Source organism: Pundamilia nyererei, unplaced genomic scaffold, assembly GCF_000239375.1.
Source record: "Pundamilia nyererei isolate P.nyererei 1_Seehausen unplaced genomic scaffold, PunNye1.0 scaffold00014, whole genome shotgun sequence".
Classification (NCBI taxonomy): domain Eukaryota; kingdom Metazoa; phylum Chordata; class Actinopteri; order Cichliformes; family Cichlidae; genus Pundamilia; species Pundamilia nyererei.
The window spans coordinates 2,180,607-2,201,300 of NW_005187415.1; the positions used below are offsets into that span (position 1 = coordinate 2,180,607).

General features: G+C 39.0%; 1 protein-coding gene across 1 annotated transcript in view; it reads right to left on the reverse strand.

The window, feature by feature from the left end:
* Positions 1–9,835: 9,835 nt before the first annotated feature.
* Positions 9,836–20,694, reverse strand: part of il17rel (interleukin 17 receptor E-like) — a 12,306-nt gene continuing 1,447 nt past the window's right edge. The window contains exons 2-18 of the mRNA XM_005725135.1: positions 20,423–20,450; positions 18,717–18,866; positions 16,861–16,967; positions 15,980–16,094; positions 15,608–15,652; positions 15,054–15,193; positions 14,576–14,647; positions 14,427–14,481; positions 14,148–14,311; positions 13,439–13,483; positions 12,440–12,497; positions 12,110–12,255; positions 11,483–11,542; positions 11,335–11,392; positions 10,771–10,878; positions 10,310–10,366; positions 9,836–10,213 (exon numbers count right to left, since the gene is read on the reverse strand). Coding sequence (XP_005725192.1) covers positions 10,092–10,213; positions 10,310–10,366; positions 10,771–10,878; positions 11,335–11,392; positions 11,483–11,542; positions 12,110–12,255; positions 12,440–12,497; positions 13,439–13,483; positions 14,148–14,311; positions 14,427–14,481; positions 14,576–14,647; positions 15,054–15,193; positions 15,608–15,652; positions 15,980–16,094; positions 16,861–16,967; positions 18,717–18,866; positions 20,423–20,450 — 1,530 coding nt within the window. The 3' untranslated portion in view covers positions 9,836–10,091. The remainder of the gene's footprint in view (positions 10,214–10,309; positions 10,367–10,770; positions 10,879–11,334; positions 11,393–11,482; positions 11,543–12,109; positions 12,256–12,439; positions 12,498–13,438; positions 13,484–14,147; positions 14,312–14,426; positions 14,482–14,575; positions 14,648–15,053; positions 15,194–15,607; positions 15,653–15,979; positions 16,095–16,860; positions 16,968–18,716; positions 18,867–20,422; positions 20,451–20,694) is intronic.

Consider the following 20,694-nt stretch of genomic DNA (forward strand, 5'->3'; position numbering starts at 1 on the left):
TGTATATATCTATCTACTTAGCACTTTTAATTCTTATTCTTATTTTTATTTTTATATCTATTTAAGCGTTTATGACAGTATGTTTGCACTAAGCACCGCAGCAATTTCCTAATGTTGTAAACCTGCTCAACATTTGGCAATAAAACCCTTTCTGATTCTGATTCTGATATCAATTACATACACTGGCATGCAGTTTGGGCCCTATGATCAACTACAAGGTGTCCAAACTTTTGCTGTGGGCCTTTTCCTTTTCTGTTTAAAAAAATATGAAAATTATTTTATTTAAAATTAAATGTCATCTATAACTAAGCTATTTGGAGATTATTTCATCTTCTACTTGCTTAACTGTTCACATGAACTGAAATTTGGACCATGGGTGCCCAAACATTTACATTAAAGCACTACAACTGTGACAGGTGTAATCTTTTGACATTCTTAAATGCAGCTCAAAACTCACCTTTACAGCTTACTGAATAAATTTGAGAACTCACGCTACTAATCTGCAGGGGAAGAAAAAAACCCTTATGAATCATGAAACCTGCCAAAATCCAAATATATGTATGGAATGTACGTTTAAATGTAGTCAAATAATTCGCCTCACCTGCTTTAGCCCTACTTCCTTTCCACAAAATAGAAGGAAATACTTGGTTTACATGTCCATTACATTTTACAGGGCAAAGCTAGCACAGTGGGCTACTTCTATTTCCTATTTCTCTCACTTCATCACGCAGCACATCTTGGCAGGCACGAGCTCTCTACAAGAGTGCAGGTGTGTTGCTAGAATGGAACAGGTCGCCTATTGGCTCTTAAGTTGCATACTTAATTTCACATTAAGACAAAAGCATAAGTGGCAGCTGTCGTCGCGGGCCCCCTAACGGGTATTAGCGGTGTAGAACCTAGTGATGCGCGAATCATGAACGAATCGTTCAATACTCGAGAATCACTTTACTGACTCATGAATCATGATTCACAAGCCCAACTGACTCACTGACTCACCTGTTGCTGTTAGCAGCAATGTATCTAGCTTATAATTAAAATTGTGGAGAAAAACACAACAGCCAGTTTCTTAACAAAAACATTTCTGCTCTGAACTGGAAGAAAAAACCCTGAGTAGAAGCTCACGTCAAGACAATAGCTCCTCGGTTCACAGTAGCATCGCTCTGGTAACATGCTAACAGCACATTTGAGCTACTCACCCCCTCCTTTCCTGTGCTGAATCGTAGCGTAAACGAATCACTCAGGACTCACTCACCCCCTCCCTCCTGGCTCACAGCTTCTTCTTCTTGGTTGGCAACCAATGTTAAGGCGCATTACCTCCCCCTGGCTCACAGCTCAGTGGACATTTAGATGAGAAAATATATATTTGACACATTTGAGGGAAATACTAATAAAATAAAATAAAAATAAATAAAATAAATGTTCCCTTTTGAATTTTTTTTGCTCTTTTCTGCTCCATAAAATTAGTTGTTTTTCTTTTTCAATCACTCATCTTAGCAGTAGGATATACATGACAAGAGAAACAAATTAAGTTTGAGTGAAAATGTACATTTTTTGCACTCTGGTCAACTGACTCAGTGACTCAAATGACTCAAAAACCCCGATTCACTTTGGTGAGTGACTCATTCAAACTCGATTCAGTAAAAAGAATCAAATTTACCATCACTACTTACCACAGCCATACCTTGTGGTTGTTAGTTCACATTCATTGGTCAATGCTTAGAGTCATGTGTCCCAACATCCAATGGCATGTCACATTGTTTTCATGGCCACCCCAGGTGCAGAGGCCTATTTCTGTTCAGGAATGTTGTGAATACTTTGAGATTTATATTAATTGCAATTCCTACCTCTACATTTATTTTTTTTAAATATATAATTAGCACAGCATGGCCGTGCAATGTTTTATATGGTTTTTTTGTTTTTATTCCTATTAATTATATTTTCACTTGTTACTAATTATTGAAACAGACCTAGATGACATAAAAAAATTTATTACATTTGAATTTAACAGATCAATCTCTCAAATAACAGACAAATATTTGTGAAATTATGATACATTTCTGAATGTATTTTTACAATCTAAATATGCATATGTACAAAAAATATATTTAAAAAACAAGAAAATTGTGTTTTATTACATTTACAGTGATGTTATGTTATTTTACATTTGACATGTAAAATCACAGTCTATTTATGTAAATTTAATGATATTCTAGAAAAACAGTACAAAACTGTAAAATATACAGTAAGATACTTTTATATTAGTTTTTTTTACAGTGTACACTAGAACCCCAACCCTATCCCTAATCTTAAATGGATAAGTGGTAGAATAAGAAATTTGCATTCAAATTAAGGTTACTGTGGACATAAATAATGATGTTGTTTGTTTAGGAAGAATTTGAGTGGACGATTTAATGTAACTACATCTTGACTTGTTGAGACTTCAGTTTTCCTCATTTTCCATCACAACGATGATTCAGTGGTGGATGCTCATATAAAATATCACTAAAGTCACATATGTATAATTAATCTCTAGTAATATGTCCCTTCTTCCCAAATCTGGGGTCTGCATAATGGAAATGAGATGAGATATACTATATTCAAATCAAGCAGGCATGCAAACTGCTTATAAAAATATTTCTGAAATAATGGCTTGCTTCCAGGAGCTCACTGGATTCCAGCATGGTACCGTGATAGGATCCCACCTGTGCAACAAGTCGAGTCATGAAATTTCCTCCCTGCTGAATATTCCACAGCCAACTGTTAGTGGTATCATAACAAAGTGGAAGCAAATATGAACGACAGCAACTTAGCCACAAAGCGGTAGGCCGTATAAAGTACCAGGGCGGGTTCAGTGGATGCTGATGTGCATAGTGCGCAGAGGACATTAACTTACTTCACAGACAATCGCTACAGATGTACAAAATTTGACTTTAGATTAACTCAAGAACAGTGTGCAGAGAACCTCAATGAATGTGTGTCCATGGCAAAGCAGCTGCATCCGAGCGTTACATCACCAAGTACAATGCAAAGTGTTGGATGCGGTGGTGTTAAGCACGTCTCCACTGGACTCTAGACCATGAATCACATTTCTTTTTCTGGTAAAAAGAAATGTGATGGATGTGATGGATAAGTCTGGGTTTGGTGGTTTCCAGGACAACAGTATTTATCTGACTGCATTGTGACAAGTGTAAAGTTTGGTGGAGGAGTGATTATGGTGTGAGGTCCTTGGTTTTGGCCCCTTAGTTCCAGTGAGAGGAACTATTAATGCTTTCGCATTTCAAGACAATTTGGATATCTTCATGCTCCCAACTTTTTCACCCATCCTTTTCCATCATGACTGCTCACCAGTGCACGAAGCAAGGTCCATAAAGACATGGATGAGCATGTTTTGGTGTTGAGGAAATTGACTCACCTCACATCTGTGATGACTTGCAGCGAGCCAGGACAGCCCAGCAGCCGTCTGACCTCGTGCTTCTGGAACAATGTTCAAAACTTTCCAGAAACATTCCTGAACGTTAAAGATAACCTTCCCAGAAGAGTTGAAACTGTGAAAGCTGCAAAGTGTGGACCGACATTATATTGAACCCTATAGATTAAGAACAAAATATCACTCAAGTTCATATGTGTGTGAAGGCAATATAGTGTATCTTTAAAATGACCACCACATAGCTGTGGTATTGAGTACCTACATCTTCTTTTAAACTATTTATTAATAAGGAACCAGACAGAGAAAGGTTGGCCTAAAGGGAGGGTGAACTGAGGGGTAAGACACACATAAGGATTGTTTTGAAATGGACAGAATGCACATACAAAGCTACTCGGGACTGTCGCATGGTAATCCACACAGGATCATGATGCTAAAAACTTTTTTAAAAAACTCAGAAAAAAAACTGGCACAGGGCACAACATCTGTGGATTGTTTCAGCTTTGGGGAGCTTCCTTTTCTGTTGATTAACTAATTTGCAAAAGTCTCATTGTCAGTTTTCTCAAAGTTAAATAAAAATTACATCCACGTCAGGAGGAACCTCAGCCTTTAAGGAAGAGCACGCACTAACTCCATCAAAAACACTGATGACAATTTGTTTTGTCATTATGGAAAGTAATGATTCAACATGCATTCACTCAGTGTTATGTTTCCTCATTGTAGCTGCTGATGATAAACAGAAATTGCACTAGATAAAGGTCACGCACATCACAATGTAGCACGTTTATACCAAAAAAGGAAACGTTCCTTGTATATGCAGGGAGTGGGGACAAACATGGCTTTGCTATTTATTTTTTAAAATATATTTTTAGTTTTCCAGCCATCACGCGAAAAAGGATAAAAATATCTTTTCAATTTCCCCCTGCTAAGTAATTTCCAAACAATTTTCGTGTTGTACGACCAGCCGAATATTTTGCATGCTTATATACTGCCTGATATTAATCTAACAGGAAAATGTGCCCCAGTATATCTGAATGAAAACACTAGTGCATGTAGCCTTTTAATGTAACCAAGTTCCTTGTGTGTCTAATCGTTTCCACAGGATGGATATATGACTATCGTATATGACTTTCGGTGTAAGTATTGCACAGAGAGGGCTCTGTTCTGTTACTGGTACTGTTTTGTCATTTGCGTATGTAAATCACAAGGAAGTTCGAGAAACATTTGGGTAGTACAGACAAGTGTCACTACAACAGAAACTTTTTTATTATCATAGCTGTCCAGGATGTTTGGCTGCTTTCCAGACAATCTTTAAGAATCAGAAGTCAAGCCTGTTAAAACAAAAGCCAAAGTGCTCCCAGAAGAGTTTTGCCATGGCTTTATAAATATGGGATGGAACCACAGCTTTTCTTTAAATGGTTTCTGGTACATACAAAAAAAAATTTGAAGAATGTCCCTAGTTAACAGCTTCAATAATATTTATCACAATTGCTGACATGAGCAATGTGTCTGTGTCATCCTACAAGTGAATACCATCCTAATTCATTTCATGTTACCTTCATTTTAATTTTATTTTGATACCACCAAATCACAACCGCAACAGTTGCCTTTAGGCGCTTTATACTGCAAGGTGAAGACCCTGCAGTATTAGATGGAAAATCCCAACTATCGGATCATCCCCTATGAGCAAGCACTAGGCAATAGTGGGAAGGAAAAACTCCCTTTTGACAGGAATAAGGCTGCAACAGAGCCAGGCTGAGGCAGCTGGGAAAGTCTTAACTAGCTGAATGAGCACATTCCTTATACTTTTTCTTCCATCTGCCTTCTAACTCTTACCACACTATTTGAGTCAGATATGCGTAGCTCGCACCACTGGGAGAGATCAGGAATGCTGATGAATCACCGTTTACGTCACTGTCAGATAACATTACAGATGTGTTCTGGGTTACTGTCCAGCTGAAAAACTAAGGAAGATCCCACTAACACAAATCTGAACGGATGATGTGTCACCACCTAAACTTGTGGTTGCTTCGCATGTGAAATAAATCAGCAGTGAAGTTTACCCACACTACGGCACCTCCCCCAGGTTTCACTTCAGTAATCACACAAGACGAATTTGTTCACTTTTTCTCAGACATTAGCAGGGAGACAGGAAATTTCCAAGATTTAGACAAACAGGTAATGCTGACCTACGTCTTCTACTTAAAATCTAAGAAGCCTTATACAGGCTGAATGAGAGCTAATGTTAAGGTTCTTTATTAATGCTTTATTAATGCTTGTTGCCATTCGTATATACACACCATTAATACTATAGAAGCCTGTACTATGAACAACTATAGCAGTCAAGTTTGGGTGTTTTCTGACAAAAACAAGCCACGGCCTCAGACTTGTTAAGTAAACAAAACATTCAGTTGGCTAACTTTTTCCAAGGCTCACATGTTAACAGAAGCACATTCTGGTCCTTGTGACACAAGAATGCGAGGCTGTGGCTAAAAGGACTATCATATCGTTTATACTGATTCCAGTATAAATTAAAAGTGTAGTATGACAATAACATTGCTAGGAAATCCAGGCATATCTGAGAGAAAGAGCTACATAGTGGTTAGCACTGGCCAATGCAGTTAACGGAGTTAGGTTAATGAATGGTTCTAAATTGCCCGTGAGCGTGAATGGTTGTCTGTCCAGGGTGTATCCTGCCTTTCACCCTTTGACAGCTGGGATAGGCTCCAGCCTCCCCTGCCCCCATGACCCTGATAAGGAGACAAGTTTTATGTTAACCAGACTCTAGACCAGAACTGCCCAATCCCAGTCCTCGAGAGCTACTATCCTGCAGCTTTTAGATGCATCCCTACTCCAACACAGCTGAATCAAATGGTTTGATTACCTCTTCAGCATGCCATCATGTTTGGCAAAGGCCTGATAACAAGCCATTCATTTGATTCGGGTGTGTGGGAACAAGAATACACCTAAAAGCTGCAGGACGGTAGCTCTCGAGGACCGGGATTGGGCACCCCTGCTCTAGACTATGTTGAACACTATAGAGAATAACTCTATTGAACTTAAAATAATCATGGACAGGATTTCCACCTTGATAAATTACTTTCTGTTAGCATTAAGTATTTTTGCAGGACTAATGTAATTTGCATGTGTTGGATCAACTCGATTAAATTAAGTTGGACTCAACTGCAGTAAATACGTAGATTAACTAAGTTGGAATAACAGGATTGCATAATGCTAAAATAAAGGAATTTAATCAAAAGGAAATCCTTTCCATTATGTTTTTATGTTCATTTAGGTAGAGATTTTGGGAAGGGGGTGTTTGATAGGTCTGTTAAATCTACTATAGTACTGTACAAAATTCGTGACCCACCAATCTTTTCTTTGTATTTTGTTTCCAACCATAAGCCAAGAAAGTGTTAGGTTTAAATTGTGAATTGTCATTTATACTTAGAAATATATACTCGTATATTCTTAGAGTTTTATAATCGATTGCATAATGATAGAGGTCTAATCCTTAGCAGTCTGCAAAGACTCTGTGTGCCTCCCAGAGCACTCTGGGATACACACATGAGCTCATGAGAGAGGTCGTACCTTCTCTTACTGATTTATACGATGAGAGGACACCTACTCTGTATCTGTGTAAGTTTAAGAGCCCTTTGTTTAGGTGGACCGCAGGACTCCTCGTACCAGCAGGTCACAGTTCTCTCCCTCGTGCACGAGATCAAACAAAGAGCTCTGCTTGGTGTCCAATGCTTTGTGCCGTTGTAGTAGAATTGTCTCGTTCCAGCGGTGGGTCTGTGCTAGACAGACCCAACAGAAAGAAACTTGAAAAATGATATTGAGCAATGGTTTTCTGAAGGTCTTGCAACTTTTTTTTCTTGTTACATTGGCTGCTTGTCACTTCCTTGTATCTTCCTTTTCAATGGAATGTGTTTTTTGTTTTTTTTAAGCCACTTAACTTTGACCTATGAATGACTGGAGGAAAAAAACAGCATCTAACTCGATCAATGTTGCGCCTACGCATGAACAACAACAAAGGACTAATTTTAAATTGGATCCTTTGAGTATTTTGTTACTAGCATCCTGTTACAAAACCATATCACCTGTTTCCATTCACTTAGTTGAATCTTCAATGGAAAAAAGCCAACCATAACAGGTTTGACAGGTTAAAATAAAATTTTTCCAAACAGCGATTTTCCTATTAGTTGAAAACTTGGCATATCTCAGCATTATTTGTCCTCCCATCTCTGCAGGACCTGTACACCTCCAGGACATTGCGGCGTGCAGCTCGGATCTCAGCTGACCCTTCTCACCCTGGACACAGTCTGTTTGACCTGCTCCCCTCAGGCAGGAGGCTCCGGTCCATTCGCACCAGAACCTCTCGCCATAAGAACAGTTTCTTCCCCTCTGCTGTTGGACTCATGAACAATAACCATATGACTGTCCCCACCACAAACACATGACCCTACGCTGTGTCACTGCATCATTACATGCTTGGCACTGATCACCACCTGCACTCATGTATATATCTCTCTATGCAGCATTTTTAATTCTTATTCTCATGTATATATCTCATGTATATCTCATGCACATATCTTTCTACATAGCACTTTTAATTCTTATTCCTACTTTTATTTTTTATTTTTATTTTTTTTCATGTCTATTTAATCGCAATTGATGACACTATGTTTGCACTGAAGCACCGCAGCAATTTCCTAATGTTGTAAACCTGCTCAACATTTGGCAATAAACTGATTCTGATTCTGATTCTAAAAATGCTGAGGAAAATGGACAGAAGAAAGTAATGTCCTTAAGAACATAATAGTATCATTAAGCTCATGCTTAACTCCTAATGACTCCAGTTTCACTTAAATATATACAAAGCCAGTGTTTTGGGTGTATGAGAGGCCATTAGCATTTTCTGGCTGTTCTTCAACAGGAATCTGATGGGAGACGAAAATGCCAGACAAGCTGACACTGGCTCTGATTTCTGCGCTGAGAGTGAAAGCGTATGGAAACAAAGTTAGCATTAGCCGGTAAAAAAGCCTTGGCATTATTTTAGGGTATTTACTGTTGCAATTTAGTGTCATAAATAAAATTGAATTGAACTGATCATTATATAACAGATATGTTTCCTTTTGCTTATCTTAGCCAATATATATAATGTGGAAGAGTTAGGGCGCAGTGTGAAAACATTTCCTCTTCTTTAGCACATTATCAAATAAAGCCCTAGAGAGGAAGCATTAGCTCCTATAATGTCCAGTTTAGCAAAACAGGCAGGTTGAATAGGTGAAAAAGTTGCGGCACTCACCAGACAACCACAATACAAACATATGACTTTATATAATGTGATCGATTACCGGAGATTAAATAAACAACGGTGACAGTAACATTGACCCATATACACTGATGAGGAACATTTATCTATAGAATAAGTTCTGTTACCTTTGATACTTTATGTTCAGGCTGCCATAGCATGTAAAAGAATAAAAGTGCAGAGTCACAGTGGTATTTTTTAATCTATTTGGTTGGGAGTGAGAGGATGTCTATACTTGCCTTTCTGCAACATGCTATCTAGATATGAAAAATAATGAGCGCATGTCGTTAAAATGTCAGAAACAGTGCTTTTTCATTACCATGTAGAAACATCACTCGGCCTTTTTGTTTATTTGTGTTTTTAACCACAGCCAAGATTCATTGATGTGGAAATATTAATTACCTTACTTACAATTCAAGATGACATGGTGCAACAGCCTGCATGTTTTGACAGACTGAAAAAGTACCTGGAGCTAAAAATGTAATTGATGAACCAGTTTTTGGCTGTAGAGCAACAAAATGTGGGCTGCCATAAAAAGCGATGCATTTCAAAAGTTGCATTGGTGTTTTATCTATGGTTTTTATATACATGGCAATTATAGTACATCTAATAAGAAAGTAATTGACATGCTCATCATCAGGTAATGTGTTGATGATTTGTGTTTTTACTCCAAGTGAATCAAAATATATTTTCTAGGTGAATGGAAATTTTCCTCGCTGAAGGAAGTTGGATTAAAGTTAAAAGGAAACATAGCTATCAGCAGCTCTGGCTCATGTGAGCAGGTGCACAAGCAGTGACATGGAAACTTTCACTGAAAACTGGGAAACAAGCTGCTGAACATAAAGAGCAAAGTTTTTATAAAACTGTAAGGACATAAATAGATATGGAGCAGCAAAATAAAGTATAAGGCTTGTAAGCTTTTGGTGTTGAGGTGAAGTCGGTGTTAATGACTGCAAGTGTTTTAATGCAAATGTATTGCGATTATATTAGATTTGACTTTGTAAAAGCGAAAACAATGTTGTGAAAAAATAGGGTTAAATGATATAATAATGGTGCATTTAAACAATAATTAAAACAGCATTTTGTATTTTGCCTTTTTTATTGAAAATAAACATTTTGAAACAAAAACCTTTGTAGCTGCAAGATTAAATGAAATTTTACCTTTAAAACAACTTTCTCCCAAACAAACACAACCACACAAAATACATTAGCCAGTAACTAGAACAAGCATACAAACCAGCACCTCTGCAGAAAGCTACATACCGTTTGAAATGTCAGTGCCTACAATATATACTGAATTCAACAGAGAACTTAGTTGCTTTTGTAACATCTTTATGCCTCACACTTTGGTCATTCAGAGAGTAAGTTGGCCTTCTCGTTGTTTCCGCACTGCGGTGAATCAGGTATGAAGACCCCACCGTGGACAACCGGCTGAGTTTGTAACACAGACACCAGACAGGTGGGAGGGGGATCTGCAACAAAACAGGAAATATGCTAAGATATGCGCACGGGTAAAAGAAAAGAAAATCTGTATGGTATGAGTTAAGCAAATGAAGTCATAATCGTACCTATTTGCTTTTCACCGTTACGGACTCCGGTTATTTTCTGCTTCCTTCTCCGATGCACTAAAATAGAAGACGGGGGAAATGTGATGAGGAAGCAAATCAATAAAATGACAAACTCCGTGGCTGCTTTTCATTCAAATGTCGGCCGATTGCAATTGGATGCTACTGTCTATCCATCCATAAAGAGAGGAAGGCAAATTTGAATAATCAAACATCTAAGATGGAAAGGAAAAGCTAGAAATGAGTGTTAACATTAGGACATTATTAACCAGCCTAGTTTACTGAGGCAAACTCAGCATTTACTCCCTTGCAAAGAGTCAAACACGAAGCCTGCATATACCAGAGCACGCTGCAAAATCTTTGAGTTTGATGGGCAGGGACTGGAAAAGGGCCTACATCACAGTATGTCCCCAAATAAAATAAAATGGTAGCCTGACACCTAGCCAAATAACTTTTCAACCTACCTGTTAATAGGACATGAAGCACCAGAGTGACACATATTACTCCAAAGAGGCAAACACCAGTCAGCACAAATACCCAGGTCAAGTCTGAACGAAGAGGTGATGAGTCACCTGCAAAGAAAATTTACAGTTTGTTAGATGATCCATCTGGTTTGCATCTTGCTCTCTGCACTTTTTCAAATGACTGAATCCCCAATTATATGTAAAGGAAAAACTGGTACTTCTTATTTTCCACAGAACCTTGAACCTCATCTTGAACATAATAGTATCATTAAGCATTGCACGCACAACAAAGCATCCTTTTATTTTTCAAAATGATGCCAAGACACCAAACTTCAGATGCACATGCATTTGCAATTATCCCACCTCAGAATTCCCATGGCAATAAACGCAAGCTGTGTTACTGTACTGGAAACTATTTACATTTCAAAACTGGTGCATCGCCTAAGGTTTACAAAATTTTATGAGAAAAATAGTAAAGTTTGGTTAGACTACACAGGACTGAAGCAGAAATGAAGAGCAGAACGTATTTTAATGGGAAGCAGCTCTAGCAGAAATCATACTTACTGGACAGCTTCAGACAGTGGATGACTGTGGCAGCATACTCCACATCAAGCCTTTTTACCTGTGCAAATAAAAAGGATATATTAAAGCAACAGCCTTTTTTTTAAATAGGAAGTGCAAAGAAGTCAAAGGATCTACTACACAAACATACCTGAAGACATGAGTTGCAGGACGCCCCTTTCAGATTTAAATCAACAGCTTTTTGTTTCTCCTGAGAAAAAAGACAAAAGATATGAAATTTTTCCTGCAGGCGATATGGAAGTTGTCATGGTTTCTGTTTTTTCCTGTTTCTTTGAAGTGATAATAACCATGATGCGTTCAGGAGAAAGATATCTTGTTGCACACTAGGTCTTGCTAATCTGTTGACAGATCCCTTTTGATTGCTGGAAAGCGTATTGTAAAAGATGTAATTACTACCTTTTTTGTTCTGTTGATAGCAAATAACTTTTAAAAGTCACGACACCTTCAAGAAAATGTGAAGTTTCCTAGCAACGAAAAAGGCAACATGCAATAAACAGGGATCATGTACGACAAAAAGTTGGAACACAATCTGTGTAAGCGTGCTGTGGCAGGCTGCTTCAAAAAAAACTGCACACATAGGATGTTTTAGAGCAAAAGTTTATTGCATGCAGGGAGCGAACAGACATTTGTTCTGCCACTCTTACTTAGACTCATCAGATCTAATGATGAGCTAGAACTCTGTCGAAGAAATCTGCAACAAGATATTTTTCTATTTTTCTAAAAAGTGCCGTCTGCGCTGGGAATGTGTTGCACCTACCACCTGCACGTTGTGTGTTTCAATGGTCTGACACTCAGGGGATCCCTCGGACTTCACGCACAACTCCACAGAAAAGTTTGCAGAGATCTGTGACAGCATCTTCACTTCTTCACGCCCCTCTGTTCTTGTTGTAACCAACTCCCATGCTGAATTTTTAAAGATATCATCATACAGCACCACCATGCATAAAGATTATTATCATCATTACAGACATCCATTATAGAACATGTGAACACAGTAGGGTCAATACATTGCCATAGACCATCAGAGCATCGCAAAAAATACTCATGATGTAATTAGCAAAAATTTGAAGAAAATAATAAGTCACACCTTGGAGTCTCCCATCAGCAAAGGGGCACCTGGTCCAGGACTGAGAGCCTGCAGTAAACTGATGAAGACAGAATAACATTTTTGAGCATTCTTCATCGAGCTGTTGTATCAAACACATTACTCTTAGTTAGTAGAGAGCTTACTAAAATCATTGTTGCACACCCATAGAAAATAGTTCAACAGTCTAATAATGATACTTCTGCTTTGCGTTTAGGACTCAACTCTCACTTCTGAAATGCAGATTTGATCACAACTTCCTGTTATTGAGCCAATAACAGGAAGCTGATATAATAATAACAAGAACTCTAGTATTAAATAAATACATGTTGTTTATTACTGAGTTAGTGCAAATGCAAAAACTTGCATGTGTAAGAATTGCAACCCAGCAGCATTGCTTCTTGTAGGCAGTTTCCTGCTTTTGTAATGAAGTGTATGGATAATTAGAGCCTCCTTGTCTGAGTGTTTGTGACCTGGATTGTCGCTAGCTTTCCGAGCCGGAGAATGTCAGTGGGCATATTGGTTTTGTTTTTTAAAAATGATAGCAAAAATGACAAACTCATGGCATCAGAAGAGTAAACGATGATATCATGGTATCATTATCCAGCTTTTTAAGCCTATTTGGTTGTTAATTCTATACGTGCAGTCATTAAGTACCAGGGACCATCAGAATATACGTTAGTTTAGGTAATGGCTCAAAATAACTACGGATTTCGAAATGACTTCCAAGTGACAAGAAAGAACTTGATAAAATCCTGATAAAATTAAAACATAACATGGCTATGGCTATCCTAATAGCATGCTATTAGGATCATCTGAACTGTCAGGTCAGTTCTGATATTTGAGTTGCATTATGCTAACGTTGTGCAAAGGTCATTTTGTAATCAAATACAGAAAGCAAAAAAAAAAAACGGTTTTGTTTGTTTCACTGTTGCTAGCGTATCAAGTTGACATGCCCTAGTGAAATTTGTGGAATGAAAAGAGTGAAAGAAAGATTGTTACCTTGACGCACAGTCGATCATGGGGATCCACCTTAGAGAATGCTATCTGAAAAAGCATTAAAGAAGTATTTGTGAATGAATCACAAGTTCTTATAAATAAAGAATTGCAGTTACACAAGTGATGACCTAAATCATTAGCCTGGGTGACTCATATTGTGTTTAGATTCAAAGAGCTATATTTGTCTTTCAAGTGAAGCATCTGCCTAAGTCTTCCCAAGTATCCCTTCAGCCTAAATGTCTTGTGTCAAAATAAGGACTCCTTTAGGGTTTCCCTTCATTCTCCCGATATACTTTATATGTAGGTCTGGCTTGACTTATATAAACAAGAAACACAGCTCAACATTTATGTTGTACTTTTATGTACTTTTATGTGATCGTTACAGGCTTCCACCTTTTAAAGAGGTTACAACTCCAACTACAAGCTACATCTGAAATCAGATCAGTCATGATTTGTCACTTCAAGCTGACGTGTCCGCATTTTTTCTGCATTTTCTGTGACTCATCTCTCAGATACAACCAGGCACCTGACTTTCAGGTTGTTCAAACCTCTGTCAAGCCTCTTCGTAAACTGAGTGAGAGTTCTGGCTTGTATGTGTGTGCTCATGTGCAATGTTGCCTAACAAGGGCATCGGCTTAATTACACTTAAGCGATTTGTAAGGATAACCAAGCTTAAGAAAGCTCCCTTTATAAATATCCAAAAGGTGTGTACCTTTTCTCTGGTAACATTCTGGGAGGAATGTGGCAAATCCACACAGATGCCATCATCTCTCATCTGACACAATGCAGCCGTAGCTGTAATTGGGCAAGCAGGCTCCCATAACAGAGTCTCCTCCAGTGGATCAAAGGTGATTCCAAACCACAGTTCCTCAACACCTGCAGGCGAATGAAGTCATAGGATTTTGGATGGTTATGATACATTGTCAGCTTTCAAATGCTACAGCACACGCTGGCAATTTTGTCATCTGTTTGAATGAACAATGGGACTCACGGTCTTTAAACGGGCAGACCTGGACTCTTGGGGCGTCCATCACCGCTGACCAGCCCTGTGATGAATTTATCAGTGATTATTGAAGGTCTTTTGTGGAATTTATGGCAGAAACTCAAACCATGATTAAAGACCGGGAGTCATAGCATTACCTCAATGCAGAGGCAGGGCAAAGGTCGAGTGTATGGGAAGGTGGCACTCTTTATGGGTTGCTCCTTCTTTATCTAGAAAATGAGAACAGCCTTTGATTATTTGTGGAATGACTGTCTGGGTGGCAGTTAATGATGGTTCTTGTGTTCACTGTGCACATTTTGACTTTTGATCCTTACTGTTTCAGTTGCCCCTTTGTTCAGGGAATACTGCGCTGTCCTGATTGTCAGTTATATGATCGTTAAGCAGTTTATTGAGTGAGTACATTTAAATTTAGAATCGCACAGGGAATAACCCAATGACTCACTTGAGGAGGAAAGTCCACAAGTGTTGCTTAGACCTGTTACGCTTTTCTTGAACTGTCACATAATGGAACATTACCCCATCTCTCACAGATCTCACTTTATATATATTCATATTATTGAAGAACACAAATAATTGCACTGATTCCATTCATATTTATTCCAATAAGAGTCTCACCAGCATATAAGCCCCTGTGCCAGAGCAGATGAAATCCTTTCGGCAGAGTCGGAGGTGATAGTTGTGATCGTTGAGCATGTCTGAAACATTTACGCTCAGCTCCTTCTTGTCTGGGTTTACTTTGTACGACAGTCTGCCAGCTGAAAGAGACGTGAAACAGTCCGACAATTAAGACAAAAAATGAAAAGGTCCAGTTGAATAATTCAGTTACATTTTATTTATATAGATATTACATATATATTTATATACATATCACAACAGCATTCACCTCAAAATGCTTTGTAATGTAAAGTAAAGACTCTACAATAACACAGAGAAAACCCCAACAATCAAACAACCCTCTATGAGGCAACAGCAGGAAGGAAAATCTCCCTTTTAACAGGAAGAAATCTCCAGAAGAACTAGGCTCAGAGAAGGGCAACCGGTTTGGGGTGAGGAGAAGAGGACAAGCCCTAAAAATGCATATATACTGCATATTTGATATTTTATTTCACTCCACTGCATTAACTAAAACATGTAAGGAGAAAGCAGATCCCGAGCATATTTACACTTACTGATGCACTCCGGAACATGTCTTCTAAAATCTTCATGACTGCATCCTGTTGAGAAAAGTGAAGCACTTAAAAAAGAAACAACTCATGCGTAAATAAATTCCTGTCATTCACGTGTCATCACGCATGTGGGAGTAGTTTTTACACAGTACTCACTTAAGATGTTTACACTCTTTGAATCACTGACATTCATCATTGCAGAGCAGTGGAACACACTATGAGGTTTCCTGTTTTTTTCTACCAGTTACAAGGAAATACTTGGCAGGGCTGGTTGTGTAACACTGTTTATTAGTTACCCATGGTTACAGTCATATGCCCTTCAGTCTCTGTTTGCATAATTATGCAAACACATGGACAAAGTGCATGTAATCCTACCTGGAGTATGATAGGTGCTGGTCCAGGTCATTCCACAGTAACTTGGGACTGTTGTCACTGTTACTTGCACTTGTTGGTTTGGAGAAACTTCAGTGCAGTTGTTCTCAATTTCAACCTGCAGGAAAGAGGCAGGTAAAAGCACACAAGCTGTCACATGTCTGTTAAACGCTGCGCCGTATAGAAATATGCTGAAATGACCACATCCATTTCAGAAGCAGTTGGAAAGCCAGGTAGCCTGGCCGGACCACTGTTGTGTCTTCCTGAGAGACCTGAAGACGCCAGCTAGACTATGGAAATATTCATAGGCACGGTGATGCTAACCACATTGAACTGTTTATTTCCTCTGTCACTGTTTTCATTTTACAAAATCATCTACAAAGTGGGGTGTGGCTCTAAACGCGAAAAGAGGACACGCCACAAACCCGGCAGCAATCAAAATTTTGGTATGTCGCAAAACATTATCATGCTTGATGATCTTTCTGTTTACAGTTTATGTGACACACCGCATCCACCATCGTGGGCATCAGCTGGGGAAGGCTTTTGAGCTCCGTAACCTTTGTGAAGGTTACGATGGCATATGAGTCAGTTTTCCAGTGACCTTTAAGAACAAATGGGATCTTCCAGATGTGTGGAAAAAGGTCATGTATTTTTCCTGACCGCAAGACGAGAGGAACCCGAAGGACATCGAGAGTTGCCTCATCAGCAAACTTCCCGATTTGCGGGAAGGGAAAGACAAAAGAGGGCAGGAATGCACTACTGGGTTGGCAACATTTGAGTGCTACACACAACATATTTCACAGAAAAGCCACTCTAGCATAACACTCTGGATTAATTAATGTCCCACAAACACCCAGCGATGCTAGTTGTGCCAGCGATTTTACCTGCAGTCCAGACATCCTTTCTCTTGATGCCCTTGTGAAGCTAAAGGTTCTGCATCCCGTCATCCTCCCTGCGGTTGTGATACAAAAGGATACGCCATGGATGGAGTCTGTGGAAACATAAACCAGAATATGTTTTGAAGTTGCTGTAGCAGTAACCAGCACCAGCCAGTTAGCCATTCAAAAGGTTTTTAAATGGTTGATTTTGGTGCAGGTTGGCACTGTTTTAGGTGCCATACAGGAAGAAGTTATTTAGGTACTTTTTTTTTTTCTGAGCAAAGGGTTTCCTCAATTCCAAGACGGATAGTCTGGAAATCTACCAGGTTTACTGTATTACGTTGTGCACACGGATGGATGTGTCTGACAATGTGTCTTCCTGTGTAAACCTTATCAGACTGTATGGGTTGTCAGCATTATCAGGAACATGAAGTGTCAATTGGCATGTTTACCATGCAAAAGCAGAAGTTTTTTCATGGAAGCTCGTAGCATTTTATAAAATGTGACTTCCTTCAGCAAATGCCTTTAAGGTGTGTCATCTGTGATTATCATCTCTAACATCATTAGTTTTCAGGTTGAGTTGACTACACCCTAAGAGTTCCATTTGGCGCTTCCTTGTTAAGGACGTTTTGAATAAGGAGAAAAGAAAACAACTGAATAATGACCTTGGTCAGATGGAGGAAATTAAACAATATCACGTGCCATGTATCTGTTGGCATGAGTGTGTTAGTACAGAGGCATGGGCTCTGTTTAGTTAATGATTGTCCTCCAAAAACAACTAAAAAGTCCTTCTATGTATAACTTAATTAATTACATGCGATAACTTCAGTCACTCAGCACCTCTTTGTTAAAGTTTCCCTTAAGATATACTGATTCACCACACCTATGTCTTCTGTGAAAACAGAAAGAAGATTTTGTGGTTTAACAAACAGTTTGGCTTTATTCTGAAAGCATTAATTAACAATGCCGAATCCTCCCAATTACTTCCAAGTATCAAAAGAAATTCCGGTGTAGTGTTTTAACAGCAGTCACATCTGAAATGTACAGCCCATACCAGGAAGTAGGCTGCTTTAAGTGAAGAAGACAAAGACACCACACTGAACATGTAGAGATTAGTGTGACATCGGCCGTCCACTGACTCCTCGCAAGACATCAAACAAGCAGGTACGCTAAAAGCATCAAAGCAGTACTGGGATTAGAGTAATGTGATTTCTGGGCGTGTTTACATGTGAACTTAGATAAATCACTTTGGAAACCCACTTAAGCTGACTGCCTCTGGCGCCAAAGCATCGTGCTCCAGCGCAGAAAAAGACCACACACAGTGTGCACACACAGGGTGATACACTGAGACAATGAAATGTTATAGTTGAAATGCCAGCATTAGTCACTTTGATTGAAAGTGAGATTATCTTTTGAAAGTAAGAAATCCAGAAAACTGTCTAAAAATAGTACAATAGCATAAGTGGATAACAGGGGCTTTGGGAGGTGGGACATAAAGGAAGAAAAAGTGGGAAAAGCAACCTGGATGGTAAACTGTACATGGAAAATGATTTGGTGCCAAACTAAACACTGCATGGAGCTCAAGTGTAAGTGGATTTTAATACTATAATAGCTGCTTTTAATAAGCGGCCAAACTAAATAATCTAATAGGGTGACACACTGAGTCAGTGGTTCAGTAATTTCGCATTGCTATAAGACTGAGAGAAGTCAAAGACTAGACCCTGTGCCAAAGCAAACCTCTGTTCACCCAAACAGATTTTCATTCATTGCTTGAACTGTAAAAGCTGTTGCCATTTTTGAGCACATGCATTTTATACAAACAGATATGGGACCATCTATTTTAAGCCATCACACTTACGCACCAGCGATTTGCACCACTGCTTTGATTCCGAGCCGCAGCGAGCACTTCTGCATCCTCTCACACTTCATGACCGTGGAAAGGCTGACGTTGTGGAACACGGTGGAGGTGTTGAGACTCTCGGCGGGGTTCTCGCATGGACGTGGAAATGAATCTGCACAGCAACGGGGACAGAGAAATATTTTTTAAAAAACGAAAAAGTTACACTGTGGGATTTGTGAGGAAAATGAAGGTGTGGATTTTGTGTACCAAATGTGGGTAAAAGGATCTTTGAAGTATGCTGTTACTTACTTATAGAGAGCCAGTGTTGGGGAGTAACGGAATACATGTACTGGCGTTACGTATTTAAGATACAAAATATGAGTAACTGTATTCCGTTACAGTTACCGTTTAAAAGTTGGTATTCAGTACGGTTACTTTTTGAAATAAAGGGATTACATGGCGGTCTTTTCCTATTTCATATGTCAGACTGCCCCCTCTCTATTTTTGGTAATTCCACGCAGGCGGAAACCCAAACAAGAGACGCATTAAGACGCTCTACTGCCTGTGTCTCAATCTCGCGGCCCGTGACACCCCTACTTGTGGCCCGCATAATGACGTGAAGAATTTTTTTTTTTTAAATGTTATTCAAAAAATTATGTAATATGAAAGCAATAGGCAGAGTGTTACAGACATAACCCTAAAGAATGTAGGCTCATGGGCAGGGTAGTCCAGTTGTAAGTAAATAATTAAGACTCGACTGAACACTGTGTTTGTGTTTTCCTCCGTTGAAGCAGCCTTTCAACGCCTCTCTCTGTCTCTCGCAAAGTTGACCCAGGCAACAAAGTAAAGATGGTTTTCGGCTACGAGCCCGACATGAACCTGATGTATTTGCCAGAGGTCCCTTTACTACGGTACAGAGCCGCGGACCTGTTTTATATACGCGCGGAATAGTTTACTATACAGAATCGCTGCAAAAACTGCAGCCTGACCTAATGTCCACCTACTGTTACTCATTTTATATTAAGATTTAAAAATCTGGTCCGTATTGGTATGGCGAGTAACCTTCAGTAATAGTAATAAATCACATTCATGTAGTTGTAAAAAGCTTGTTAATATATTAAGTAATCCAAAGTATTCAGAATACGTTACTGTCATTGAGTATTGTATCGGAATACATTACAAAATACATTTTGGGGCATGTATTCTGTAATCTGTAGTGGAATACATTTAAACGTAACCTTCCCAACACTGTAGAGAACAAACCACAGCAGCATTCCCACCTTTGCCGTCTGCTATACAAAGCATTTGAATTTCTCTTTAGCATTTTACACTTACACTCAGTATTTTGTGCAGAGATTACAGATAGCACTGCTTCTCAAGCTTATCGTGATTTTATCAGGTCTTATTTAGCATGTGAGGGAGGAAAAAATCGTTTTAATGCTATGGGTGGGGTTCAAAGATCTTTGAATGTGGTTACTGTTTCTCACTTTAGTTCAGAGTCATGGTCTTTGTGTTGTTTTACAGACCTTTTGAACCCAGTCTTGAATTCTATGTTAAATGCTGAATGCAGTTGCTTTGGCAACATTGCAGTAAAATATAAAGGCAACAAATGCAGGCATTATCAGTTTTTCCTGTTTGTCGGCTAATATTAGCTGAGTTATTGTGCAAGTAAACACCCAATGGGGATGCATGACTGCTGGTGTAAAGTGGCAACAAGTCTATACTCACAGCCTCCTTTGGTCTTGCAGTGAAGTCCCTGCAAAAAGAAAGAAAAGGAGAAAACACAGAGTGATTCATGGCAGGCTCTTTTCTGTGAATTCTGTGTAGGAGTTTCATCAATAAAGTTACTCTTAACAGAACAAAGGTAGCAGCTCTGCAGGACAGGGGATTCCCAGACAACAATGAGTTTTTACATCCTCATTGCTCCTTTCAGGTAAGACTCTGCCTCTGTGTGTGTGTGTGTGTGTGTGTGTGTGTGTGTGTGTGTGTGTGTGTGTGTG